Source organism: Hippichthys cyanospilos, chromosome 19, assembly GCF_059441005.1.
Source record: "Hippichthys cyanospilos isolate Australia breed blue-spotted pipefish chromosome 19, RoL_Hcya_1.0, whole genome shotgun sequence".
NCBI lineage: Eukaryota > Metazoa > Chordata > Actinopteri > Syngnathiformes > Syngnathidae > Hippichthys > Hippichthys cyanospilos.
Genome location: NC_142387.1, coordinates 13,757,463 through 13,785,327, shown reverse-complemented (window position 1 = coordinate 13,785,327; position 27,865 = coordinate 13,757,463). Strand labels below are relative to the sequence as shown.

Genomic DNA, 27,865 nt, shown 5'->3' with positions numbered 1-27,865 from the left:
AGCCTTTAAATAATCCAACGGCGCGGCGTGGCGATGCGGCGTGGCGATGCGGCGTGGCGATGCGGCGTGGCGATGCGGCGTGGCGATGCGGCGTGGCGATGCGGCGTGGCGATGCGGCGTGGCGATGCGGCGTGGCGATGCGGCGTGGCGATGCGGCGTGGCGATGCGGCGTGGCGATGCGGCGTGGCGATGCGGCGTGGCGATGCGGCGTGGCGAAGCTCCGTCGCTCGGCCCCGTGCGCATTCCGAGCCAGAAGATGCCTCGCAAGGTATTTTGATTCCAGCCCCGCAGCCAAATTGAATGGGGGACTTTGGCCGGTAGCGCAATGGCTAATGACCGGGAGTTGCGGCTTTAAGGGCCAATCCGAAGCAAAATAGATTTGCAGGGGATAATGTGAATGTTTTGAGAAAAAGAGGTGCCCTTTAGCAAATGGAAACAGGGCGGAAATGTTCAGATAAATGCCAAATATATATATATATATATATATATATATATATATATATATATATATATATATATACACACACACACACATATTACTTTGGTTTGGATTAAGTTGGATAAAATCATATGAGATGAGATATGAGATGGAATATGAGTTCCGATATGAGATGAGATGAAATAGATTAGATATGGGATTCATTGCGAGATATGGAATGAGAAAATAGGATAAACGATATGAGGTTAAATACAAAATATGAGATGGGATACGAGGTGAGAGCTGAGCTTAAGTATGAGATATGATGAGATGAGATATGAGATGGTAGATGAGGTTTGTGACGTGGGATACGAGACAGAATGTGAGAGTATTTGTAACATGAGATGTATATAAGATGAGAGTTAAGATATGAGACTGCAAATGAGATACGGTTTAATGAGATATAAGAATTACGGTGATTAATGAGTGATATGAATTTAAATATCAGATGAGCCATGATATATGAGATGGGATAGGAGATAAGATTGAGATTAAACACGAGATACGATGAGATGAAATACGATTTATGAGAGGAAACGTGATATGAGACGGTATGAGATGGAGATGGGGTGAATATACGAGACACGAGATTATTCGAGATACGAGATGACATATGAGATACAAGATGGACGTGAGATCTTAGACATGAGATCGCAAACGAGACAAGATGTAATGGAGGAGATTTAAGAAATGAGATACCACATGAGAAATGAGATACGGCATATGAGACGAGATGGAAATTAGATCCGCCTCCCACCGAGGAATAAATGAGGCCTTCCCGTGAATAAATACGGTTGGAGACGATATTATACGAGATCAGGGTGGATGAGTAATTGGCCGGCCGTGTGCGACGGGTGTAAATTTGACATTTTCCTGAGCTCGCCTTCCGATTATGACTGACAGCTCTTACCTGCAAGAGGCAGCGCTCCTTGAAGACGTAGCCGATCAGCTCGTCCAGGTGCATGAGGCACTGGTGGTAGCGGATGTGATGGGTGAGGACGGGCAGCATCATGGCGTGCTGCGGGAAAGCACAAAGAGAATTCTCAAGGAGGCCGCTCGGGAGGGGGGCCGAACCTGAGCGGGTAGTGGGGGGGGGGGGGGGGGGGGGCGTCTCATATGAAAGACGCGGCCACGGGAACATGTTGGAGGGGAATGTGTGATGAAGAGATTGTCAGAAGCCCGTAGCGCCCACAAATCAATCAGACGCTCATTATTTATTAAGCGGCGCCGGGCAACACATAGATGAAATCATCACAAAGCTCGCGGCGGCCGCGCCGGAGACGGACAGCGGGGAAAATTCACTTTGGGGCAGGGCGGCGGGATCGAAGCCCATTCCGCCGTGTTGACACGCTCTCTTTGCCGTCGGCCTCGCGCCCAGAGGGGCGGCGGTGGACCGGGAGCTCCCGTCGCTCGGCGGGCGGGCGCCGGATGGCAAAGGCGCTTCGCCCAATATTAACCCCGGGCCGGCGCGTGAGAGACGAGCCCTTGTTTTAATTAGCGCTGCGGGGCGGGGGCGCGCCGGCGGCCCCGCCGCGGCCAGAGGTGTTGACGAGAAAGCCCGGAGGCCGTCGCGGGCGACGCGCCTCGCTGACATCCTTAAAGAGCCAATTAACCGAGGGCTTCCCGACCGCTCCGGCGGCCCGGCCGACTCGCCCGCTCGGAGGGTTTGTCGCGGTCGGCCATCTTGTTAACGGGAACCCGCGAAAGTCGAGCACAGAGAAGGCCTTTTTCGCTTTCCGATTTCGAGCGGGAAGTCCTTCGTTACGCCTTGAAATGCAGCTGGAGCGGTCCGCAAATCAGGGAATCGGGGCTTTTGATGCATTTGCGGATGGTTTTTTTCAGTTTCAGACTAACCTGTGACGCTGTAAAAAGTAGTTGTCCAAAGTTGATTGATTTTTTTTCTTTTTCCTTTTTCTTTGGTTAATGTTAAAAAAGAAGAAAAAGAAGACAGTCTTTGGTATATTTAGCTAACTTTTTAAAACAGATACTAATGTCATTTATCTTATTTATAGGCGATGCAGAAAATTGAGGGGGACAAAAGTTTTCTCTTTTGCAAAATTTAAATGAGAAGCACTTAGCTAGAGGGATTTGGTTCTGACTCATTACAAGCAAATTTAATGTCATGAGTCAGGGACAGTATATCTTTGCAACCATGCTTTCAATTGAAGAGCAAATGAATTGGAACATGAAGCAAATCTCATTTTATATATATATATATATATATATATATATATATATATATATATATATATATATATATATATATATATATATATATATATATATATATATATACACACATACATATTTAGATTTTTTATTTTCAATTTTTTCCCATCATTTCTGGATAGTTTTCTTCAAAATCATTCTGCAGTATTTTAGCTAATGGATGATATACACCTGCAAGTGTGATAACAAATTGGCCTTGACATGTTGCCACCATCTGGGTGAAATTTCAGCTCCCTATTGTCTTCTTTGAGTGTTTCCCTTTAGTGTGTACTTCCTTTGACGTAAAATTTACAGTTAAAATCTCGCATCCTTCTGCTTTTGATGGGGGTACTTGTCTGAAAAAAATAAAAATTCAGGCAATCCCACGGGGAATATTGTTGAAGAAATGCGGCGAATCTTCTGCGTTTTTCGAAGACCGAATCAAGCTTCCTTTCCTTGAGATTTGCGTGAACGGCGCATAGCCTTGGCGCGCCCGCCGCCGAGGACGCAAAAAGCGGAGGACAAACTTCTCCGTTTTTGCCCGTGTCACGCGAAGGTCGCTCCTTTCAAGTCAAACGACCTTGGCGCCGGCGGGCCGCGTCAATCACAAGCGCCCTGTCAGTTGCTTTTTTTTTGGGGGGGGGGGGGGGGGGCAAGTTTGGAGATCTGCCGCTATCTGTCGGCGGCGCGGCGCAGAACGCGGCGTCTGAAATTATTCATGAACCAATTAGTCGCAGCAGTCCGGCTTGAAGCAAATATAATTGGCTGGCAATTATGGACGGGATCTTCTTTGCCAGACCTTGCTGCAAGAGAGCTTCGCCTTATGAGACTTCCTGTTATGCTTCTCCAAACGGGAGCTGCCAATTATTGCTCTACGACTTGACGGGCGACACCATTGCCGCACGATAACAACCGGTGAAAGGATCGTCAAAAAATTTCGCCGCGTGTGCTTTCACATGCAAACGTTGCCGGTGACGTCTTTTTTTTTTTTTTTTTTTTGGGGAATGCCGCGCGGGTTTTAAGGTCCTAAACGGGTATGACGAATCGGTTTGGGGCGGAGATGTGATCAAAGCGACGCCAAATGAGCTCGTTGGGTGCTGTCCGCGGGAGGCGGCGCGAAACCGCAAGATGGCGACAAACGTTTGAGTCTGAAGCCATTTTATGAGTTTTAACCCCTTCACGTTTACCGCAAAGCCAACCCTAAAACAAAAAGATAACGCTACATACTGCATTGAAAGACATATACGGAAACCCTGCTTGAAATCGGAAATCAACGCACTGATTTTCTTTTTTTTTTCGTTTTTATCACATGAAATACTGAGGTCATCAATTACTTTATGCAATTAAGTACTACAGTAATGTACTCTAGTACCTTATGTAATCAATTACATAGTAGGTACTAAAGTATTGGTGAAAGTTTTTATTTCATGTTTTTAGCAAGCGAAGTACGAAAGTACTCGATTACTTTGATAGGTAAAATAATCACTTTAGTACTCAATTCACCAACTCTATATATTCTTCGTGAGATGAGATATGAGATTAAATATGATTTGAGATATGAAACGAGATCAAATAGGAGACATGATATGAGTTTAAATATCAGATGAGATCTGAGATTAAGTACGAGAAAGATGAAATGCGATCAGATGTGAGACGGAATGTGTGATATGAGATTTGTATGAGAAGAAATGGAGATGAAGCGGAAATTAGATCTGCGACATAAGGAGATATGAGATGAAATATGAGGAGATGATAGAGGGTGAGCTATATGAGATATGGCATTCAGTGAGATAAGAAATGAAATAAAATAACAGATGAGATATATGATACACATATATATATATATATATATATATATATATATATATATATATATATATATATATCAAGATTAGTCAAGATACCAATAAGTATCATGTTGAAATCAATCTGCTCTCAATTTGAAAAGGACGCACGAGACTTTGGACTAATGCGGTCACTTCGTAAAAGTCGACCGGGAAACGGGCAGCACAGACTCGACTCTGACTCGATTGAATTTTCTTGCACTTGTCTGGATTTATTTCCAACGACAATGACGGCAACGGCAGAGAAGATTGTTTCTTGCGTGTCTTTGTTAGGTCATGGGAATCGCGGCGCTTAAGTGTTTGCCTTGAAGCCACGCAGGGCCAGACGGACTTGAGTGCTCTCGCCAAACGCGGCGGAGTCGGCGCGTGCGCGAGACGGCCGCGAGAGGGAGGGAGGCGCGGCCGGGCCCTAATGAAGGGGGCGCAGCGGGAAGTCCGCTTTGGCCGGCCGGGCGGGTATCGAGCGGTGGCATGACGCAACGCGTAGCAAGAGCGCGAGCGTCTCCGGCGCGGCCGAGCAAGGCCGGCCCCTCGGCCGGCGTGTCGTCTCGCTGCCACCCGGCCTTGCATTATTTACAAGGCGCCGCTTGCCAACTTCGCGTCGTGTCTCTTTTTGCCAGTTTTTTCGCAATAACGGTCCGAGATGGAATTTCATGAATTTTGAAATGGAAACTGATCGATCAACATGTAAGGTATTTGCATGCCATATATTTTAAACGAAAAGAAATTAATCAAGCGCTAAAGTCATCAACTGCTGTAGTGTTTATGTAACTTAACTACTGGCTTACTTTAGGGGATAAAATACTAAAGCGGTGAAGCATTAAAGTAATACAGCGGCTCATGTATCGTACAAAGTACTTTTAGTACTTTATAAGAGAATCAATTCCAAACCCTCAAGTAATTGATTGAATCATTCTAGAGCACAGGTGTCAAACTCAAGGCCCGGGGGCCAGAACCGGCCCGCCACATCATTTTATGTGGCCCGCCAAATGCTGATTTGATTTCAAGTTTCCAGCTAAACTTGCGGGTTGTCTTTAAAAACAAAACAAAACAAAACAAAAAAATAATAATTTGGTTTCAGATCTATCTTTTGAACAGTTTTTACCAGCCTCTGATTTCAAAACTAGCGAAAATGGCGTTTATTAGACGCGTTTTTCTATTTTTAAGTCCTAAATTTTCAGGATTTTAGAGAAATTCAGGGGTACGTGAAAATTTAAGCAATGACTGACTTTATTTAGACTATTTTTAGATGTATTCCGGCCCTCTGACAGAAACTATAACTACAATGTGGCCCTCGATAAAAATGAGTTTGACACCCCTGTTCTAGAGCATAATTACCTAAGTAATCAATAACAGGGCATTCAACCGCATTTCATGAAAACGTTGGAGCAAAAACTGGCTGGAGCAAAACTTTACTTTTTTTTTTTTAATTAAGAGAAAATTAATTGGAACATGAAGCAACTTCTTGCTAAACTGGGTAATAGTGACTCCTTTTTTATATCCAATAATTCTGTGATGCATATATATATATATATATATATATATATATATATATTTTTTTTTTTTTTTTTCTCTTCACAGCAAGCCGTTACCTGACAGACGTCGGAGCGGATGCCGGTCTTCCAGAATCCCTGGCTGCTGAGCTCTACCGTCACCTCGCGGCGCATGGTGTTCTTCTGACGGATCTTCTGAAGCGCTTCCTGCCAAACAAGCAGCCGCTCAATTATTGATCAATGGCGCCGGAGCCGGCGGGGACGGCGCCCGTTTCCCGTTTGATTCCTGCTGGGCTAACAGATGGCGCGTGGTGGACAGTGACGGCGTTAGCGCCGGCTAATTGCGGCCTGGCCGCACTTCACATCGGGTCGCGAGCTGTCCAGTTCCCTTACGAAAAACATAAAGCGTTTGCCGATTTATAAAAACAACAAAAAAAAAATCAATCAATCAAGAATTTTACGTTCACCTTACAGTCTAAAAAATACGGTGAATAACTTCAAGGGTATAAACTAAAGGTGACAGCAGTGTCAGTTAAAGTCTGATAATGATCATTTGTATCGGGTGTGTTATAATTAATAATTGCTTGACAAAATAAATAATTAATATCAAAAACATGCACTTCAAGGGCTGGGTCCGGACACCCCTGGTAGAAAAAAAAAAAAAAAAAAGATTTAAGTGTGGTTTAATGGCTCCTTTTGATCTTTGTTTATTTTTTTCCTTTTCAGCTTTCATTTTTTTCATGTTTCGTGGAAAGAATTTGTTTTCTGTCAGTTAAAAAAAATAAAGAAAATACCAAAAGAAAGAGAAACAAATCAATTGTTTCACCAAGCAGAAAAAATAAATAACAAAATATAAGACAAAATAATATTCAGAAAATAATAAAATGATATAAAGCATAAAATAAAAAATTTTTAAAAAATCTGTAAAACAAACAGAAAACAGAAAAAATTAATAAATAACAAAATATAAAACAAAATAATATTCAGAAAATAATAAAATGATATAAAAAATAAAATAAAAAAATAAAAAAAATTCTGTAAAACAAAACAAAAAAAACAAAGGGAAAAACAAATAGGTTCCATAAAACTGAAAAAAAAAAATTGGGGTAAAAAAAAAACATGTCAGAAAAAAAATAGGAAAAAAAAACATACCACAAACAAAACAAAACAATCCAAAAACCAAGCTTTTGTTTTGGAGATTTTTGTTTCTCCCTCTGAACTCCAAGTGACTTGTTGCAGTCGTTAATGGCATACGCCAACTCTCGACTAGTCACCGATACCATTAACGGATACCACTAGTCCTTTTGAGAAAAATATTGCCCCAAAACAAAATCAATTTTCTTTTCTAACTTCTAGTTCCTCATTCTAAAAACCCCACGAGAGCACCCGATACCGCGATTGGCCTCCGTTGTGATACCTCGACATAAAACCTGGCATCGCCCCCTTACGATAAATCCCCGCGTGCAAAAATACCCCAAAAACAAGTACTTGCATCGCATGCGGTGAAATGTTTTTTTGTCTTTTCCAAACTGTGCTTTCCCTTTTGAAAATCCAATTCAGTTGTATTTAACTTTGACTGCATGAGTGTCAGCCATGATGCTGTTCCTTAGTGGGAGAAATTTGAAGACCGGCGTAGGCGCCTTCAGACATCCATGGCGGCCCTGAGGAACGCACGCCAGTCATTATATACATCTAGCGTGTCAGCATACGTCTGTGCGCGTGCGTGTGTGCGTGCGCGCGCGCGCGTTCCACGGAGGCAAGACGCAAGCGACTCCCGGTGAGCCGCCTCAAATGGAACGCCAGGAATTTTTGCCTCACGCAGGAAATAAGAACAACAAAGGCATGAATAAATAATGCCAACCCACTTTGAACTCGGCATCAAAGTGAACACGCTCGCCCACGCCGCTGCCGGCGCGCGCGCACGCACGCCCACGCACACACACACACACACACACACACTGGGCGCACACAGCTGCAAATGACATGGAAATGTTTGCGCTACCTGCTTTGGTCAGGGGGAAGGTCACCCGCCACTCGTTCATTAGCTTAAGGCCATTAAATGCAATGATGAGGTCGTTTGGAGGCGGGGTTTACAGCAAGATTGACAGTTCATTTTAATTCCACATTATATCCTGGGGGAAAAAAAACTAAACTTTTGCAGAATAACCACTGGTATTTTTGTATTTATTTTTATTGATAGTCACGATTTTTATTGCTTTTAAGTCGGAGCAGTCAAGAAAATTCATTTGCATTTATTTTTAACAAAATAAATACCATTTATTTTTATCATTATTATAAGACACACAGAATAGAAGCTACAGTAGCGGCTGAGGTTGTGTTATGATGGTGCTGCGCTAAAGGGAATGCCAACAAAACAATCAAATAAGTCAGTCAAACTAATAACTAAACTATAATTCATAAGTTTTCCAAAAACTTGCAGTTTTTGTGCCTTTTGTCCCCATATAAAATGCTTCAAAATCGGCGCAAATATATATTATATATATAGCATATCAAAATTTCAAACAGGGTGTTATCAAAATTTTAATTGTTTAAAAAAAAACATTTACAACTGAAATGCAGAGGTGAAAATTGAATTTACGAAAATAAAAACTCGCTTTATAAACACGTTTTTTTGCGCCGTATAAGGTGCAGCCGATTATAAGTGCGGGAAATACGGTCCCGGTTCGGATCGGATTTGGCTTGGGCTTAGGCTAAAGTCGAGGCTAAGAAATGCGTTATGTCAATGGATGTCCCCACTAGGATAGCAAAGCGGCTTTGTGTGTAAGTGTGCGTGTTTAATTGGTGCAGTTTGACAGCAGGACACCGAGGCTCCGTTGGGCTACCTGCTAGCGGAGCAACTAATTGAGTCCAACTCCTCCTTGCTCGTGCTCGTGTCAAGCGGGATGTGAATGTGCCGTCGAGGGGTAACAAGGAGTCCCGGGGGGTGGGGGGGGGGGGCTAAATGATCCCCGCCCCTCCCCCGGCCTGACCTGAGCGCTCAAGGCATCAAAGAAAATGACGAGGCGGCGAACGTCGGCACTTAGCGGAGCGCGACGCGCTGAATGAGAACGAATGAGAGGAAAAAAAAAAAAAAAAAAGAGCAGCGACGATTAATTGAAAAGAGCCCAGCGATATTTACGAGATGCGCCGGAGTGCGCCCGGCTCGTAAATGAGCGACAAGAGTGGAAATGAGCCGGCGGCGTTTAGAAAAGTCCGCAAAGAGCAAACACCTTCGTTCGCTCCTTCATCAAAAGCGGCGCTGATGTACCCTTCATTTCCGATGACTTTTTTCTCATGCTTTGTGACCCTGTGGCTCATGGTCCACTGCGGCCTTTATGACTTTAGATAATAACATGCGACAGTAATTTATTATAGTACACATTACTTTTGGTACTTTGGGAACAATTTACTTTCAAACCTAAATTTCTTTTGGACTTATTTTACGCAAGTCATCTATAACATTACCGTATTTTCCTCAATACAAGGCGCCAATAAAAGCCTTCAGTTTTGTCTAAAGCTGACAAAAGCCCTGCCACTACTGTAGCTTCTATTCTATGCGCCCTATAATGCGGTGCGCCGTATATATGAAAACCGTTTTGAAATAACCACGGAAAATATCGCAGAAAATACGGTAATAAAGTTTGACTGACTTATGTGATTATTTTGTAGCCATTCCCTGTAGCGCAAGCCCAGCCGCTACTGTAGCTTCTATTCTATGCACCTTATAATGTGGTACGAATATATGAAAACTGTTTTAAAACAGTTCACTGATGGTGCGTCTTATTTTCAGTGCGCTAATTAGCCAATTTTCTACATTCGAAAAAAAGTTTTGCTTTCAAACAAAATATATAATGCAGCTTATACAATGAACATTTAGCATGTTAGCTGAAGTTAAACATGTAAATGAAAAAAGGAATTTCACCAAAACAGGTGGAGAGGCACTTGTGTTGAATCAGAATTCAACGATGCTGAAATTCTACCCTTGTCTTGCTATGTTCATTCAGCGGCGTGAGCTCACCTCCCTCTGCGTCAGCTTTTGCTTATCCAGCTGCTTGACTTTGGGGCTGTTGGCCAGCAGGTGGCGCAGTTTCACGTAGCTCTTCCACAGCTTCTGGTACCTGGCAACCAGGAAAGACAAAGTCAATAAAAAAAAAAGGACTCGACGGGATGTGTTCCAGAGCAGCGGGAAATCTGTGAAAACATTTCTGTCTGTTCTCCTCGCGAGTAAAAAAATCTAACGTATCTTGTCTTCCTTCCTTGTGTGTTCATTGAATGTTTTAGGTTGACCGAACCTGACATAAACATAATTCGGATGTAAGAATAAAATATTACTTTCTTGTGCATTCTGCGCTGTCCCAATTTAGAAAGACACCACAAGAATGATCTCTGAGTAACTCTTTTACAAATGGTCAAGCAAGATACGGGAAACAGAAATCTAGAAAAAACATTTTTTGTCTTTGTTTAGTTTATTTTGTTTTTTTAAAAGGATTTTAGTGTGTTTGATGAATTGGTTGGAGGATTTGAATATGTCGCTTACAGCGTTCCATTTTTATGCACGGGTTCCTCACATGATAGTTTGGACACCCGTGGTCCACCTGGACGGCTCCTCGCTTTGATTCCGCCTTGTCTTTGCTCTCATTTGCATGTGAAAAGAAGGGCCGGGTGTTATCGGCAAGGTGACACGGAGCCGGCGAGGGGGGTCGCCTCCCATGCCCCCCCCCCAAATTTTCAATCAGGCCTTCTGATTGATGCACTGAGTGTGACCGTTCTGCTCCCATTCAACAGACTTTCTCCTCATTTAGACAGAATTATTCAATTATGATTGCCGGGGTGGCCGGTTAAGGTGGAGCGACTCAGGCCGTCGGACCCAGTCAAAGGGCGAGAGACGGACGCGGGGGCGGGGGCGGGGGGACGCTGCGGAATCGAAGAATTATGGAGCTTTAATAGCGGGGACTTCATTAGAGAGCCGAGCGAGGGAATGAGACGGCTTAACGCCTCCGCCGAAAAAGGAGACGGAAAGGGGAAGAAAATCCAGCCCGGGAGGCCCGGGCGTCCCCAGTCGGCGCCGATGACCTTTGCCGCAGATCCTACGCAATCTTTCCCGGCTTTCATTAGCATATGCTAAGGCGTCCTCTGCGCACGTCCAGCGTTATGAACGCTTGTTTGGTAGCGGGTGATGAAGACGTTTGCTCAACACGTCTTGACTTTATGGGGAAGATTTTGATGATTGTTTTACCATGCAAAAATAAATATGTTGTTTATTTTACCTGATGAGCTACATAAAAAAAAAAAAAAAACGTCTATAGTCGTCTTTGGCAGTGAATGAGTTAACAGTTGATCAATCAGGAAATTGCATTTCTTCAAACATATTTTCGTTCACTAACAGCAGAGTTAAAATGGATTTTGGACTTGCATCCTCCTAAGAGGCAGTCTATTCCTTTGTGTCCTCTGTTGTGTCCAATTTGTCTCAAAGAGACAGCACAGTGAGTTTCGATCAACCCAAACACATGGGACATCATGGGAAATCCCAGCATGCGCTCTGCTGAGCAAACCAGGACTTATTTGGGTAGCTTGATTGAGTCAAGTGCTATTGACGACAAGCAAATGTCCACTATGGTGGACACATACGCTTAGACAAGGTCTCTGGACGATAGTAGTCAAAAATCCATTTTAACTGGGCAGCGAATGAATCAATTTACTACCCTTAAAAGCTACATCCTCCTGAGAGCCAGCCACTTCATTTGTGTCCACTGTTTTGTCCATTTTGTCTCAAGAAGACAGTGCAATGAATATGCTCCCGGTAATCAGAAAATTGACGATTACTGACAATAAAAATGGTAAAGCGGTAAGGACCGTGGAGGGTTGCGCGCCCACAAAGGAGCCACACTGGAAAAACCTTGACGTCGTTCCCGTAAAATGTTAATGCTCCCAGGCGTCCGCCTCCTCCTCCACTTTATTCCCTGACCTTTGACCCGCCGCCTCCGATTAGGCCCCACAGGAACTTGAGGGTGACAACACACCGGGGCGTCTTCCGCATAGCGACCCAGTAACGCATTGCGCCGCCGATCATTAGCCAATGCGGAATCAACGTCGCTAATGACGTCCCGGCCCGTCCATAAATTTGTCGCCGTGTGCCACATGGAGCCGTTGGACACGGCGAAGGGGCGGGGCCGGCGCGTCGTTGGAGGGTCGGAATTGGGCCCGACTTTTTGATCTTCATTTTGCCGCCACGGAGGAAAAAATGTCCTGAATTCAAATCAAAGTGATTAAATTCCCGCTGTTGTGGGATTCCGCTTGAGAATCCTGGCACTAGCATCATTTTTCCCCCCACACACACATACAGTAAGAATTAAACTAATGGGTTCATCCACAACTAATCGATCGATGGACATCTATTTTAATAATCGAGTCATCGTATTACTCTTTCGCAAAAAAGGAGCTCTCGGTTTCAAAATGGTTGGTGACCCCTGATCTAGCGGATGCATAACACAACCCCAGCCACTAGTGTAGCTTCTATTCTATGTGCCTTATACTGCAATGCGCCCTATAAATGAAAATACTTTCAAAATAGACCGTTCATTGCAGGCTGTATCCTTGCTGTATCCTGGTAGCCGTCAAAAAATAAAAAATAAACACAGATAAATCTCACTGGACAATAAGCTGCAGGGCTCAAATCATGAGAAAAAAGGTGCAGCTTGATCAACGAAATACACGGTGGGATTCTTAAAAAAAAAAAAAAAAAAAATTAAATCCCATGTATCTGTAATCATTACTTTTTCCTGCCAAATGCCAGCATTGGCATTGCCCTAAAATAATTCCATCCATCAGCACAATAAATATTGGGCCACCTAATATTTCAACAAAATCATTCCACATATAGCGTACGTGCTGTTTGAAACGGTGAAAAAATAAACTTTTTTTTGTTTTTCATAACATCTCCTCAGGGATAGCGGCTCTGATGAACTTGGACACGGCTTTTGTTAATTATTCAGCGGCACAGAACACAATTCCCACCTGCGTTGAGGAAATAAAGCGTGGCGGCGCCGGGGTCCCGCGGCGGAAGCGCCCGACGGAGGAAAGCGGCACCCGTGACGACGCGTGGCAAAATGTCACGCGGCTCGTCCTTGCCGCCTTCTATTCCCTTCTCTAATCTATCAGTCCGCCCGCACTTTGCCGAGCGCAAACTCTCCACCTTCTTCTACCGCGGGGGTTCCGGGGAGACCGACCGCCGCTCAATGAGGACCGGCGGGAACCGGAGCTAAAAGGAGCTCGCTGACATTTACCTTGGGTCCGAGCGCACTGTTTCTCTGATTCGGCGGAAGGATGATCCTAGATGAGTCTAGTCTACTTGCGTCGCGTTTACAGCTAGCGCTCGCGTGCGTGTCGCTTTTTAACCTTCAAAACGAGCGGTTTGGACGTGGAAAAACTTCCGGCGTCTGTTTGGCAAAAATGCATGCTCTGTTGGGTTTGGGTCTGGTGATCAACAGTTCACCGCTGGCAATTCATTGAAGGTGTACCTTATGATCCCATGCGCCTTATAGTGAGAAAAATATGATGATTTGTAAAAAGGAATCTTACTGAGGGTCTCCGGCATAGCTGAGCTGGGCGGGCCGGATCCCGAAATGAACGATGATGGGGAAGGTGATGACGTCTGGGTTGAACTGCTCCCGGTCCAGCTGATCGATCCGCACCGAGCTGGGTTTCTGGGGAGTCACAGGACGGAAGGAAGCTGGTTAGTTGTGGGAAAAATAATGACGAGACCGTTCCAGTAGATGGCAGCGTTGCATCGCTTTAGTTTAGGAATCTCATCCTGGTTTGTCACAAGGCAGCACTATGTTCCATGCTAACATTAGCTAAAGGGTTTCTGGGGAGTCACAGGACGGAAGGAAGCTCGTTAGTTGTGGGGAAGAAAATGACGTGACCGTTCCAGTAGATGGCAGCGTTGCATCGCTTTAGTTTAGGAATCTCATCCTGGTTTGTCACTAGGCAGCACTGTTCCCTGCTAACATTAGCTAGAAAGTTATCTAGTCACAAATTATTAGCTAAACAGAACAAACCGATTTTGAGCATAATATCATAAACATTCTAACAAAGAAAGTACAACTCACAAGCCACAACGTGTCCGTCACCGAAAACGACTACTCTCAAATCAAGCAACGCCGTCCTTCCTCGCTACAAAATGCAATATCAACATCGGCCAGAGGCGGCGCCAAAAAACAAAGATCAAGCTAAGCACAAATGAACTAACTGTCAAAGGGTCAACCAAATCGGTTCCAAGACACCATTATTTCAGGTGCCAGTTGATCCACGGACCGGTACCGGTACCTCTGGTTTCAGGGGCCCTAACAGTTTTAAACGCGGCCGTCGGATTCCGCTCGTATGCAAATATACGGTCAGGGATAATTCATCCACGGCGGTGCCCTTGCACGTCCCGGATGCTAATGCTACTAATAATCACAAGGCTTTGATTGACAGCCAATGCAGTCATTACCAAATAACCCCCCCAGAACCCCCGAGACCTTGAGCAAACACAGCAGAGGACATGTCTATCTAACGAGCGTGCGCCAACATTGATGCGGCAAATACGCCGATCCATACGGCCGCCGCAAGTGGAACAGTGTCGGAATAATATCGCCATGATTATTTTGTGGATTAACTTCTTTCGGATCAATGCCCGAAGACAAAGTCTTCATTCGTCAATGACGACTACAGAGAATTTCCGAGGAGAAAATGCATATGGACGAAAGGTACTGGATTTGGAGGCGGATGTCCTCCACTGAGGACTCTTGGACCTAGCAAAGCCAAAAGATCCACAGCAAAAAGAAGCGTTCAGCACAGTGGACACAAATGAGACAAAAATGGGAAAAAAGAAGTCAAGGCAACAGATCTACTTCACAGGTGGAAGGTGTCCCAATAATTTTGCTCGGATATAAATATAGCATCAGTAGGTAATTTATGATCTAATGCCTTCCCGCTCTGATGGAATTTTCCGGGTCAGTGACGGGTCACCCGGCAAAAATTGGACACTGGAACAAGACAAGTACAGCACAAGTGCTTGTGTGCGGTGAAGACACAACTGCGTGAGGGGAGAAAATTGTCTTTTATTTTTTTTAAAGCATTGTTCATCCCTTTAAATAGAAAAGAACTTGTTTGAAAAAATGTTCAACATAATTTATAAATTCATATTAAGATGATCATAATAGTTCATTTTTTTAATCATGTTTGTTATTAGAAATGTATTATAATTTTCTGCACTAAAAGGTGTGGCAGATTATAAGGCGCATCTTCATTGAACGGCCTATTTTAAAATACTTTATCAGCACAGCATTATAAGTTGGATAGAATAGAAGCCACGGTTGTGGTTGGGGTTGTGTGATGCGCCCACTAGATCGAGCTGTGCTATAGGAAGCATTTAAAAGAATATAATATTGCAATTGAATAATCAAATTAATGAATAAGCAACTCAACCGAAATCCTTAAAACATATTGTTTTGATTTAAAACCTGTTTCTGGATTTGACAATAGCGCTTTCTTTTACAAAAACTTCTTCATTTTCATAAAATTGCTTCATATTCGGCTAGCATGTTGAATTGAATAGCCTATCAAATTTTCTGACAGGGTGTTGTAAAAATTATCAAAGTAAAAAGCACAATTATAACTGAAATGCAGAAGTAAAAATGAAGGAATATATATGGCCATTGACTGAATTTTTTCGTTTCCAAATATAGGGCGCACCGCATTATAAGGCGCATAGAATAGAAGCTACGGTACTGGCTGGGCTTGTGTCAGCTTTTGACAAATCTGAATGCTTTTAGGTGCGCGAACTACGGTAAGTGTGACAAAGTATAACGCAGTGGAAGCGACGTCTCGGTATAACCGGGTGGGACGGGGAGTGTGCGGTTGTGCGTTTGTGCGCGTGTGATCCGCCAACCCTGACGGCGAGCGTTCCGAGCCGCCTCGGGGAGGAGCCCGCTCAATAAGTCGCGCTCGCCAAAGGTCGTCGCTATGGCGGCCGTGACATCGCTTCACCTTCACCCGGACGCAATTACCAAGGTGGCCGGCGTCACGGTGACATTAGCGCGTTTTTTGGAGGAGGGTGACGAGCGTCGCCCTTGGGGATAATAGGTGAGCGGTGGCGGTGACACGGGGTAACGGGACGAGCGCGACGGCGAGTCGCCCTTGGATCGGCGTCCAATGAAGAAAAAAAAAAAAACAATCGGGGGGGGGGAGGACTCACCGAGCCCGGGCTGGTGACGATCATGCCCTTGCACTCCTCGGCGTACTTCTGCCACTGGAGCTCCTCCCACTGCAGCATGTGGGCGATCTCCTCCTCGGGGACCAGCGGCTTGCTGCTGCGCAGGAGGTACAGCAGCACCTGGTGCATGGACAGCACCTCCTTCCCGCCATCTGCACCCGCGCAAAAGTACATTTACACCCACGCGCGCACCTTTGATTGGCACGAAAACAACAACGAAAACACAGTCCACACTACAGATGTTTTTTTTTTTTTTTTTTATATATATAAGAGGGAAAATATGATTACCGTCCTTATTACGCGGATGTTAGATTACCGTATTTGTCGGACTATAAGCCGCACTGGTATATAAGACGCAGGTGTGACATTACACATCAAGATTATATACAGTATTAACTTTTGAGTGGTTCAAACTCTAAATCAATATTTTAATAACGTCTTCTGTCTCCCTTTGTTTGTGATCGGTTATTTTAGTGTAAGCATAAACATACTGCATAAATATGTTAAATAAGTTTTATATTTTTAACTCTATTTCTTAAAACTCTTTTTGATCGCCATTGATTCACATCTTTTCTGTTCTATGTCATAGTTGTTCCATTATTGACACCTTGAACAGATACACACATTTGCAGTATTGCTGAATTGCCCCCTAGTGGCAAGATGGATAAACAGCAAATATGTCGCATTTGACTACAGGCTGCGGGGCTCAAATCATGAGAAAAAAGCTGTGCCATATAGTCCATTAAATTAAAAAAAAAGAAAAAGTATGTTGTTATTATTACATATATAGGAGTTTTATATTTTTGAGAAAAACTCTCGCACATTGAAAATGAGATTCACTGCACCACCTAGTGGCTCAGATGTGCATTTACACATATATCAAGTAACATATATTATTACTATTGTTCAAGTTTTATTAATTGATTTAAAGATGATTATTGCTTGTCAAGGAAGCTGAGAAAACCTTTAAAACGCAGATAACAATCTTGCCTGTTTTGGATATTTCTCCCTCCAACACACCTACTGTAATTAAAACGATTAGCTCACCAGCTAGCTCTGCAGGAGAATGATCCTAATTACATTTCAATCAGGTCAAATTTTGGCCTTTTTTTTTATCTTAGACAACAAGCATTGTTTTAAAATAAAATTCTTCAAAAAAATGATCTCAAAACGCAAACAAGGAAGTACTCTGGGTCACACCATTTCTAACCCCCGGCTCACAGGAAATAATGCAAATGTGCAAGATGTCATATTCCACAAATATGTAACACAGCAAAGAGTCAACCAGGAAGTTTAATATTTGACCTAAAATGACATAGTAAAAGAAATGTAGACGTGCGTATGTGAGCAGCATGCAGCCTACCCTATTTAGAAAAAAAATTCAAAAAAGCACCACCGAGCATGTTGAATTATTCCCCGAGCTTATTGTTGACATTTCTTTGGCAAATCAAGGTTGATGTTGCCGCTTGCCACTTCAGTGTTCAAAAAAAAAAAAAAATTGCAGTGAAGTGGAGTGGGCAACATTGATTGTGCTGGAAATGTTGGGAGGCCAATAAATGCACACACGCGCACTCAAAATGACATTAAAGGAGTTTTGCGCCTTTTTTTTAATACAAAAAAAAGCATATAGGTGTGAAACCAGCTAAATGTGGGAAGGTGATTTTTTTTTTTGGATGCAAAGGCAAATTGCTGGCCTTACTGTCATATTAAACGAGCACAAAAAGTGCGGCGGTGCAGCGGCGCCATCTAGCGGAGCAGCAAGGGAAATGACGCAATATTGCTTGGTACGGCTCAGAATCGAGTTGGAATTTCAGTCCAGGCGTTTAAAATAAAAAAACAAAAGTGCAGGAGGTGGACAGGCGACATTGACGACTCACCGGGCAGGAATCGGACAAAACGAGGCATGAAGTGGAAGCGCTGGCAGCCGCTGTCATTGCTCTCCCAATCTGGGCCTGCAATTATATCGCCCAAAATTCATTCAAGTAGTCCCCCGCTATAACGCCGTTCATCTTTTGTGTCTTAACTCTTTCAGACGCAAAAAAGTAAATTTATCAGTCTACATTTGAAATCTTAAATACTAGCATTCATGTATAAGCGCCACTGCGTGTTGAATGTAAAAACAAAAAAAGGATTATAAAAGGGACTCAAGTTAACTTTGTTATTTTGCACTCCAAAAAGAATTGAATCGGGTAGAGCCCCAAATGCATATGGTGTCAAACATACGGCGCGTGGGCTGGATGCATCCCGCAAAGAGTTTTAACAAGGCCTGTGAGAGGATTTTGGAAAACATTAAAAAAAAAAAAATACATAACACTGACACACTAGGACTGGTGGAATAGTGTACCAACACAATAGTAACACGCAGGATTGAGTTTACTGAAGGCAAATGATCCCTGGTGGGATTCAAAATATTTCAAAATTCAAAACAATAATAATACATTTCCTTTGTTTGCCGGGTGACTGGCCCCTGGTGGCCAGTAAAATAAAAAATGCAGACACGCCGCACTAAAATGTGTATACCCCCCACCCCCTCGCGGATTCTACAGTACCTGCCAGGTTCCAGTCGTACAGCTCCAGAATGTCCCGGAAGAGGAAGGAGGCGAAGAGCTCCAGGCCTTGCACGCAGTAGTTCTGCAAAAAAAAGATGGCCGCTGGCTCGGCGTTGCGCAACAACAGCAAAACAAAGAAAAGCTCCAAAAGCGGCGGCGCCGCCGACCTCGGGCGCCATCTCCTCGATGAAGTGGATGGTGTAATCTATGTTGAAGCGGATCACGCGGCACAATGGAATCTGCCGGGATGAAAAGGCCGTTAGAAAAGCGCGTTGGAGGGGGAACTCATTAAAAGCCACGATGGCGCCGGTCCGCTAACGCCCGACCGATAAGCTAGCGTGCTTTCTTGTCCGAGCCGAGAGATTAACCTGAGCGGGTCGGGCCCATATCGTCTTTTAATCCCTGACTCCGCGTGGGCTTTTAAAGGCCCAAAGACCGACCCGCGCGCGCAACGTTCCAAATCAGGTAAAAGACGGCGGCTTAGAAAGTCACATGACCTCACTCCACTTTCCACTCGCAAAATGGACAAAGACCCATTCACAAATTAGCTAGTAAAACGCACGGGGTGGGCGGGGCAAGTACCCACACCAGATATAGGAACTTATTTCAAAAGTATCGGTACCAGCAAAGGAAGGCGATACCACTACAGGAACTCGAGACTAGAAATGTACTTTTTTTCGTCATTAAAGTATTTCTAGATATACTTTTTAGGGGGAGGAGTAATTTTATGTATCAAAGGTTTTGATGGTATCAGTACTTGATATCGGTATCTGTGATGACTCAAGAATTGACTCCTTGTACCGTATCGGTGTGCAAAAAAATAGTGTTGAATATTCCTACACGTAAGGTGACAAACTTTGATAAATCGATTAAATAGTCTACACGTAACGATATCGCAACAAAACCCGATACCACATCAGGAACTACAGACTAGAAATAGACCAAAAAATAGTATAAAAATAGTATAAAATGTACATTTATTTCTTAATTGATATATAATGTTTCAAATGATTAGGTTTTATTTGAGAAATTTCATGTATCAAACGTTCTAAAGGTATCAGTACTTGATATCGGTATCTGTGACTACTCAAGAATTGAGTCATAGTCAATTTGAAAAAAGTAGATTCGATTAAATTGACAGCTCGAAACAAAGTATCGATTCTCGCAACAGCGTGCCTGTTTGTAGTCGCGCTACAATCATGAACTCGATATCAGAAGAGTAAATACGTCAAAAGTTATAATGGTATCGGTGCTTTCGATATCGCATGGTCCAACTACTTACATTGGTAAGGGGAGTGTGCGAGAAAAGGGAAAAGCCCTCAAAGAGATATTCGTGGTCGTCGTACTCGATGACGGTGGGACGATCCGTCTGGAGGGTCGGGGACGCAAAAAGGACACGTGAGAGCAAAAAAGTGGACACAAGTCTTCAAAACTGGTTCACTGATTACCAGGAAATTGGTGGGCGGGGACACGGTGATGCGGTAGTGGAACAACTTGCCGGCGTTGTTGTTCATTCCGCGACACGATTCCACAGGCTGGAAAACAAAAAAGAATCAACGATACGGGTCTCTGATGCCCAGACTAATATCTGATACAAGAGTCTGGCGTCGATATTAGTATCTGATACTATTCTCAGAAGTTGAAACTAATCTACGGTAGCGATACTAGTATCTGATGCTAGTCTCTGAAGTCGACACTAGTATCCAATACTAGTCTCCGGTAGCGATTCTAGTATCCGATGCTAGTCTCTGAAGTCGACACTAGTATCCAATACTAGTCTCCGGTAGCGATACTAGTATCCAATACTAGTCTCCGGTAGCGATACTAGTATCCGATGCTAGTCTCTGAAGTCGACACTAGTATCCAATACTAGTCTCCGGTAGCGATACTAGTATCCGATGCTAGTCTCTGAAATCCATACTAGTATCCAATACTAGTCTCCTATGCCAATAATAATATCTGATACTGGTCTCCAGTGCCGATACTCTGATACTAGCCTCTGATGCTGATCCTTGTATCTTACACTCGTCTCGGGCGCTGATACTAGTATCCGAAACTGGTCTCCTGTGCCGATACTAACACTCGATACTGTTCTCCATTGCCAATCCTCGTATCCGATACTGGTCTATGCTGCCGATCACGGTATCTGATACTCACCTCCATTGCCGATACTAGTATCTGATACTAGTATACCGGGAGCCGATATTAGTTACCAGTGTCAATACTAGTATCTCATAATATTTTTCTGTGCCCACACTAGTATCTGATCCTATTTTCCGAAGCAGATACTAGTATCTGATGCTATTCTCTATCTACTCTATTTTTCAAAGGCCTGCGTCGATATTTGTCAAAATAGCAAACGTCAGCGGCAATGTGATTATTTGCCACTAGAGGGAGCCGTCACACTGAACAATCGCTACGCTATCGTTGTTTTTGCCGGTACCTGTTCGCCCGGGTAGATGCTGTGACGGATGCCCGTGCGGCGGGCCTTGGCGCTGCACTTGCACAGGGGGCCGTCGTTCATCTGGAGGGGAGGAAAAAAAAAAAAAAAAAAACGATTACGGCGAGGCCGCCGCCGATACGGGACGGCGGACGAGCGCGAGGGCGGACCTGTCCCGGGTCGTTGTACCACAGCTCGTCGTGGAGTCGATCGGGATGCGCTTTCTTGCGCTTGATTTCGCCGATGACGTCGAAGAGCTCGGAATCGGAGCCGCTGGAGCAGGAAGTGGCCTCCTCGTCCGACTCGCACTCCGATTCGCTGCTGCTCTCGCCTGAAACGCGCGCGATACAAAAATAAAAACAAATCCTCAAATTCACTCGGCGCGTACAAGCGGCAATTCAAGTGTCTAGTAAAGCGATTCTGCCCCGATTTGAAACCGATTAGACGTCGGGCCGATTATCAGTAGTGGTATCATGCCGAATCCAAGTATTTGTTATCCGTATTGGTATCATCCTGGAATTAAAAATATCAGTCTATCTCGAATTGTGTTTTTTTGTTGATATATATACATACATACATTTTTTGTTTTGTTTTTTTTTTGGGGGGGGGGCATTATTTTCTCTCTTAGAGGAAATTATTATTGGCCTAAAATATCAGTTATCAGTATTGGTTAGGTCCTGAAAAAATATATCTATTTATTTCTTATTGAAACCTGACAAAAATGGGGTTTTTTTGTGGTCATTGTTTTTTGTTTTTTTATTTTATATTGGCGCCGATATTCTCTCTTTTACTGAAAATGAATATCAGCTCCATATATTGGTTATCAGTCTTAGTATCATCCCGGGAAGAAAAAATGGAAAACCGCTCCAACGACGTGAAAAAACCGAGGCGTACCGGGATCCTCGTCCAGTTTGGTCTTGGGCGGTTCCCACTTGGGTCGGGCCTCCTTGGCCCTGGCCTGCCGCTCGCCCAGCTCGTCCTCAAAGCGCCCGTAGAGGTTTCGCAGTTTGCTGGTGCCCACCACCGTGGAATCTCCCTGCTCGCGCGGGGATCGGAAGGCTTAAGAAAACCGAAAAAAACGAAATACCGGAGGGCACTCGAGCGCTCACCGCCTGATCCATGGGGTCGTTGGAGTAGAAGTTCTCGGCGTGCGTGCAGCGGATCCAGGCGGGCTTCAGCAGCTCCTCGTCCTCCGCCTCGTCCTCGCCCCTGTCCCGCTCGCCGTCCGCCCGCTCGCCCTCCTCGGGATCCCGGCCCCGGCCGGAGGAGCAGCCGCGGTCTCGGCCCGGCGCCGACGAGGACTCGGAACGGCGGTCCCGCTCGTCCTCCCGCCGCCCGCGCTTCCTGTCCCTGCTGCCGGATCGACTGCGGGGACGCGGTTTAAGACTAAAGCCGAAGCGTCGCGCGGGAAACGGGAACGGACGCGACCGGCGGGTCCCGCGTACCTCCGAGGCCTCTTTCGGTACCGCTCGGGCGTCGGGGATCTTCGACTGTCGCGTTGGCGGTGGCGCTCCCTACGCAAACCGTTAGATATGCTAAAAATATACGTGGAAAAAAAGTCACCTGTTCACAGATCATTCAGCAACACAATGTATATCTATTCTAAACGGTCGTGTTCCGATACCATTTTTTTAGCCACCGATACCCATTCCAATATCCAACTGCGCATAATCGATAATTGGGTTATATTAAGTTACGATCATTTAAAAAAAAATTTAAAACAATGCATCAGGCTTTTTCATTTCATTTAAGTCCTTAATTTTAAAATTGAATACAACTTAGTAGCTTGCTAGTTACTTAGGTATCGAGCTAGCTAGAGTGATGGCTAGCTAGCAAGCTAGTTCTTCAGAATTTTGTAGCGTATCACTCAACCAGGCGCACAAGGATGGCGGGCAGGAAGCCAGCTAGCAAGCGAGTTAATTAGTCACCAAGTTAGTTAGATATCTAGCTAGTTATGATTAGCCAGCAAGCCAGTCCTTTAGAATCGCGTGCCAATTAGCAAGCTGGCGAGCTACTAGTTCAGAATCAATCTAATGCCGTTTAATTAGGGATAAGTGAAGACTGATACCAACTATCGGTATCGGGCCGATAGCCGGCTGTATTCCAAGGTATAAAACTAATAACTGAAAAATCCTGATCAAAGCCGATTTGAACAAAACGGTAATTGGTGCGTTGAAGCCGTGGGGGAGGTGGGGTTTACCTGCTGCGGTCGCGGCTCCTGCGCGAGCTGGCGGGGGAGCGTCCCCTGTCGTTCTCGGACCTGTACCTGCCGTACCTGTCCGGGCTCCTGCCCCGGTCGCCGCGGTATCTGTCCCTGTGGCCCCCGTACCCCCGTTTGCACTGGTCGTCATGGCGATACCCTCGCTCGGGGCTCCGCCTACAGCCGTCGCCGGGCTTCTCGTAGTTGTATTTCCCACGGTGGTGGAAGCTCTGCTCGGGTTTAAAGGAGTCGGGGCTGGGGGCGTACCCCGGGGGAGGGAAAGGGGCGAGGGGAGGGTGGGGGTGGCCCATGTGGTACGGAGGGGGGTAAGTCATAGACGGGGGCGGCTTTGGGGGCGGCATGGGAGGGTGAGGCAAGGGCGGCGGGGGCACGTGCGGCATCATGTAAGGGTGGTAGGCGCTCTGCGGCATGGGGGGGCCCGCCATCGGCGCGCCGGGCAACGGGGGAGGCGGGAAGCTGGGCGGCGGCTCGGGGAATCCTCTCGCGAGCGGTTTGGCGAAGGGAGGGGGCACCCCGCACGGGTTGAGCGAGCTCGGCATTGGGGGTGGTACCGGCGGAGGGTACAACATAAAATCAGGATGTGGCGGAGGCGGTGGCATGTAGCTGCTGTTTCCGTGGTAACCCGGCGTGGCGGCAGACTGAGGGTCATAGTGGTAAGGGGGAACGACTGGCTGAAGGGGGGGCGGCGGCAACAGGTTGCCCTTGCCCCCTCTGGGGACTCCGCGCTCTTGATGGAAAGACATAGCTGTGGAGAGGAACATGAATTCAACAACACATAACGGCCCGAGAACCTTTCTGAATATTTGGGAAAAACTTAGCTAGCCAGTACGGCAACCCGCGATAATAGCATTAAGTAAGCTGGGTCCAAACTCCAGCCCGGGGGGTACACCTATGGCTTATAGTGCAGTGTGGTTCATCTGAATTTTGTTATTTTTTTTATTTTTACAAGCCACCAGGGGACAAACTCCTGGTAAACAAAGGTAAACAGATGAAGATGCTATCATAGTACTGATTTTGAGTTTAAACTGCTATTTTACTCGCCAACAGGGGGGGCACTCTCCACTAGTCAATGCAATCAGGCGCGGTCCTGTTGTCCTGTTGCAGTATTCTAACAATCTGAGTGTGATGGCGTTACACTGAAAATATGTACGCTGCTCTTATAATTCCATGTAGTTTATAATCCGAAAAACACAGTACTTAAATCACACAAGGCTCGGGAATAAAAGCGGGTAAGCATCGTTGTTTGCAGTGTATATTTTAGATATTGTGTATGTGCTTGCTTGAGTGATTCATTTTTTATAGTTTAATTAGAAAGTTAAAAAATAAATAAATAAACGAACGTGGTCCTTACGTCTTTCAATATTTCTCTATACGGTTTAGAGGAAAAAACTTCGGACACAGCTGAATTAAATCGATTCATGAATTAAAAGAGAAATGTTTGCGTGCGCCGGCGACATCGGCGCTATGTTATCTAGCACAAATGCTAGCACGCTCGCCCCTGCAACCAAAAAAGACTGCATCAAATACTTTACCTTTAAAATGCAAACACCGGGATGAATGGCTCAAAATGCACGTCACTCAAAGCGCGTGGTAAAGCGTCCAAATGGAAATTGTGCACAAAATGCAAAAGCGCAGCTTATGACAAGCGATTGACAGAATGGAGCGGACCTTATATATTGCAACGCCGAGTAGTTTGTTTGCAGTCGGAATTGTTAAATTGCTACGAAAAGCTGGACCAATCGGGCTTCTATTTTGGTGATTGTCCAATGAGAACTCGTGACGTTTCCCCACTCACGTAAGCCATGTTTCCAGTCGAAGGTATTACTGGAGACACACCACTGGAAGAATAACAAATGAACGGACGCAAATTTTCCCGAAGCCTGGAGACGGTCCATCTTACATTGCCATAGTTTCACTCAACCTTTTTCTTGTAAACGCCATCAACGCTTGTCTTTTTTAATGCCAGGGTTCTTTTAGGGAGTACTAAAAGGTCCTCAAAGTTGTTTTTTTGAACTTTGATTTTATTTCATTGTTGATAGTTCTGACACAATGAAGGCGAATTTATACCTTATAGAAGAAATCAATTATAACATTATTAGCAATGAAATTTAAAAAAAATCTTACCGTTCAGAATTATTGTATACACCCGTATGCCACACACTTTGGCAATTTCGCCTTAGAGACAACAAATAACTCGGGGAAATTAATATATTTAAACTCCAAGTAATGGCAACGGAAAATGGCCGCTGGTGGCTTCATTTTTTCCTGCGAAGAAACCGCAGCAGCGTTTTTCTTTTCGTATGCAGATCATTAAGTAAACGCTACTGCCAGCGTTGTAACTGGCCAATGAAAGGGGTGTTGTGAGGTTTTACTTCCTGTATTCCTATGTCGTACCGTACGGTTCGGAAAATCATTGCAAGTATGTGAATTCAACGGGATCAATAAATGAATCCGCTTTGAGATCATTATTTGAAAATGTGACGAACATCAAATTGGGTCCCTGAATTTTCACCACAGTCGCGCTGCTCGATGATTCAGCCTCACATTCTCACAAAAAATTAACGCAATTTCTGATTATCGCCACGAGGTGGAATTGTTTCCCACAGCTGTGCAGGAGTGAGGCCGCTCTTCTCAATAGTTTTTAAGAGAAAAAAAGATTTTAACGTTCTCCAATTGCCACAAAAACAAAATGGTGTTGGTTAACACAGTTTACGTTAACCTAAAAAAAATTACACTACACTAGTTAAACTAGTTTCTTAGAACAAATTCAGGACACCCAAGAAGGTTTTGAGCATTTTATTAGCAAGAATACAAAACAGTACCAACACTGGCATACTACGTTCAAGTAAAATATCAAAAAGTACCCTCACGTTTTTTTTTTTCCTTTTTGATGCTCTTTTGTCAGTTTTAAAAATCCAAAATGTCTTTTATACATTTGGCACTTAATGCAGACGACAGCGTCTCGGCGCTTGTGGCGACTTCTCCCGTTGAATCGAAAGCTGCTTTATTTCTCCGAATAAATTAGACAACCAAACATTCTGCTGCAGGCCCCACGAGGAGGCAGTGGCGCTTTGGAAACCTGGGAATTTTCCAATAGTCTTTTCTGCCGCAATTTCATTTACGTGTGCTGTCCAGTCGGCTTTCTAGAGATTCTAAAGGGTTACAACCAGGCCCGTGTGGGCGAAATTCGCTTGGTCTTTAAGCACGACTTTGTAACGTCAAATGATTTGGATTCAACATAAATAGACCAATAAATTAAGCTCCAGACCCGATAAGGCAGTGTTTGTCTGTTGGGTCTTTTTTTTTTTTTTTTCCAATGTGCTTTGATGTCGATTCCCTGGAAACCGCAAACCGGAATTGACTGAACCAGGCCCGATGAGGCGGATTTACCTGTGACCTCTCGATGGTTCAACCAGGCCTGTCGAGGCGGAATCCGGAAGTTCTTTCCGGATGACTCCCGAAAGCGGTTTACGTTACTACGATGCTTAGCGTCCACGCAAATAAGTTAGCTTGACACCAAGAAACGAGGCTCCAGACCCGAAGACGCTGTGAAGTTGGCGTACCTCTGCTGGGAATATTTTTTTTTTCTACTTTTGCAACAGCATTTTGTTCACCCGCTTGATTCGTCGACTCTCTGGGGGCTCTGAACCCTAATCCCGCAAATTCAGGCCCGTTAAGTCGGTATTTTGTCAGTCTTTCTTTCTTGATGGTCGGCGAAGGCGACGCGTGTTTCCAGCCGCCGTTTTCGCGGCTCCCGACCATGTTTCGAAGCCGGCGCGAGGTTGAAACCAGACCAGTCGAGGCGGAAATGGATTTGGTGCTTTTCGTCCGTTCCAAACGATTCCGGAAGGCGGCGCGCGGCGCTACCACATGGGCGGGCTGTTAGCGTCCAGCACGCCGTACATCTCGGCCAGTTTCCTGAAGCGCGGCCCCCAGTCGTTGAGGTAGTCGTACTCGTGGTCGCCGCCCGACGCGCCCGACTGCAGCGAGCTGAGCGACTCGGCCACCGAGCCCTCGCCCTCGTAGGCGTACGTCTGCAGGGAGTCGTAGGGCGGGGCGCGCGGGTCCGCGTCGGCCTCCAGCAGCTTGGACAGGACGTAGCCGTGAACGCCGGCGCCGGCCATGGGGACGTAGCGGGACAAACTCTGGATCTCCGGAAACATGTCCTGCCGCGTCTCGCCCGCGCGGGGGTGCACCTCGCGCGGGTTCCACATGGCGGCGATGTCGAAGGCCTCCGTGTCCTCCTCGCCGCCGCCCTCGTCGTCGTAGCGGACGATGTTCTCGTGCACGTTCTCCTCCTCGTCGCTGAGGTACGGCTTCTTGCGGTGGGACCTCAGCGACAACATCAGCAGGATCATCACTGACGACCCAAACAAA

At 45.2% G+C, this 27,865-nt stretch overlaps 2 protein-coding genes across 6 annotated transcripts in view; both read right to left on the bottom strand.

Annotated features, from left to right (window-relative positions):
* Positions 1–25,172, bottom strand: part of drosha (drosha ribonuclease III) — a 98,668-nt gene extending 73,496 nt beyond the window's left edge. For 3 of the 4 annotated variants that reach the window (XM_088402250.1, XM_088402251.1, XM_088402249.1), the window contains exons 1-17: positions 25,021–25,172; positions 23,468–24,233; positions 22,713–22,802; positions 22,377–22,632; positions 22,162–22,303; positions 21,438–21,598; positions 21,271–21,351; positions 20,276–20,362; positions 20,110–20,196; positions 18,995–19,066; positions 18,828–18,909; positions 18,156–18,230; positions 16,261–16,430; positions 13,602–13,726; positions 10,042–10,141; positions 6,123–6,230; positions 1,389–1,496 (exon numbers count right to left, since the gene is read on the bottom strand). In XM_088402250.1, coding sequence (XP_088258376.1) covers positions 1,389–1,496; positions 6,123–6,230; positions 10,042–10,141; positions 13,602–13,726; positions 16,261–16,430; positions 18,156–18,230; positions 18,828–18,909; positions 18,995–19,066; positions 20,110–20,196; positions 20,276–20,362; positions 21,271–21,351; positions 21,438–21,598; positions 22,162–22,303; positions 22,377–22,632; positions 22,713–22,802; positions 23,468–24,231 — 2,508 coding nt within the window. In that variant the 5' untranslated portion in view covers positions 24,232–24,233; positions 25,021–25,172. The remainder of the gene's footprint in view (positions 1–1,388; positions 1,497–6,122; positions 6,231–10,041; positions 10,142–13,601; positions 13,727–16,260; positions 16,431–18,155; positions 18,231–18,827; positions 18,910–18,994; positions 19,067–20,109; positions 20,197–20,275; positions 20,363–21,270; positions 21,352–21,437; positions 21,599–22,161; positions 22,304–22,376; positions 22,633–22,712; positions 22,803–23,467; positions 24,234–25,020) is intronic. The other variant, XM_088402252.1, reaches the window with a different exon arrangement.
* A 1,097-nt stretch (positions 25,173–26,269) lies between these two features.
* The window catches only part of LOC148408040 (cadherin-20-like), a 43,428-nt gene continuing 41,832 nt past the window's right edge, over positions 26,270–27,865 (bottom strand). For both annotated transcript variants that reach the window (XM_088402254.1, XM_088402253.1), the window contains one exon: positions 26,270–27,848. In XM_088402254.1, the coding sequence (XP_088258380.1) occupies positions 27,352–27,848 (497 nt within the window). In that variant the 3' untranslated portion in view covers positions 26,270–27,351. The remainder of the gene's footprint in view (positions 27,849–27,865) is intronic.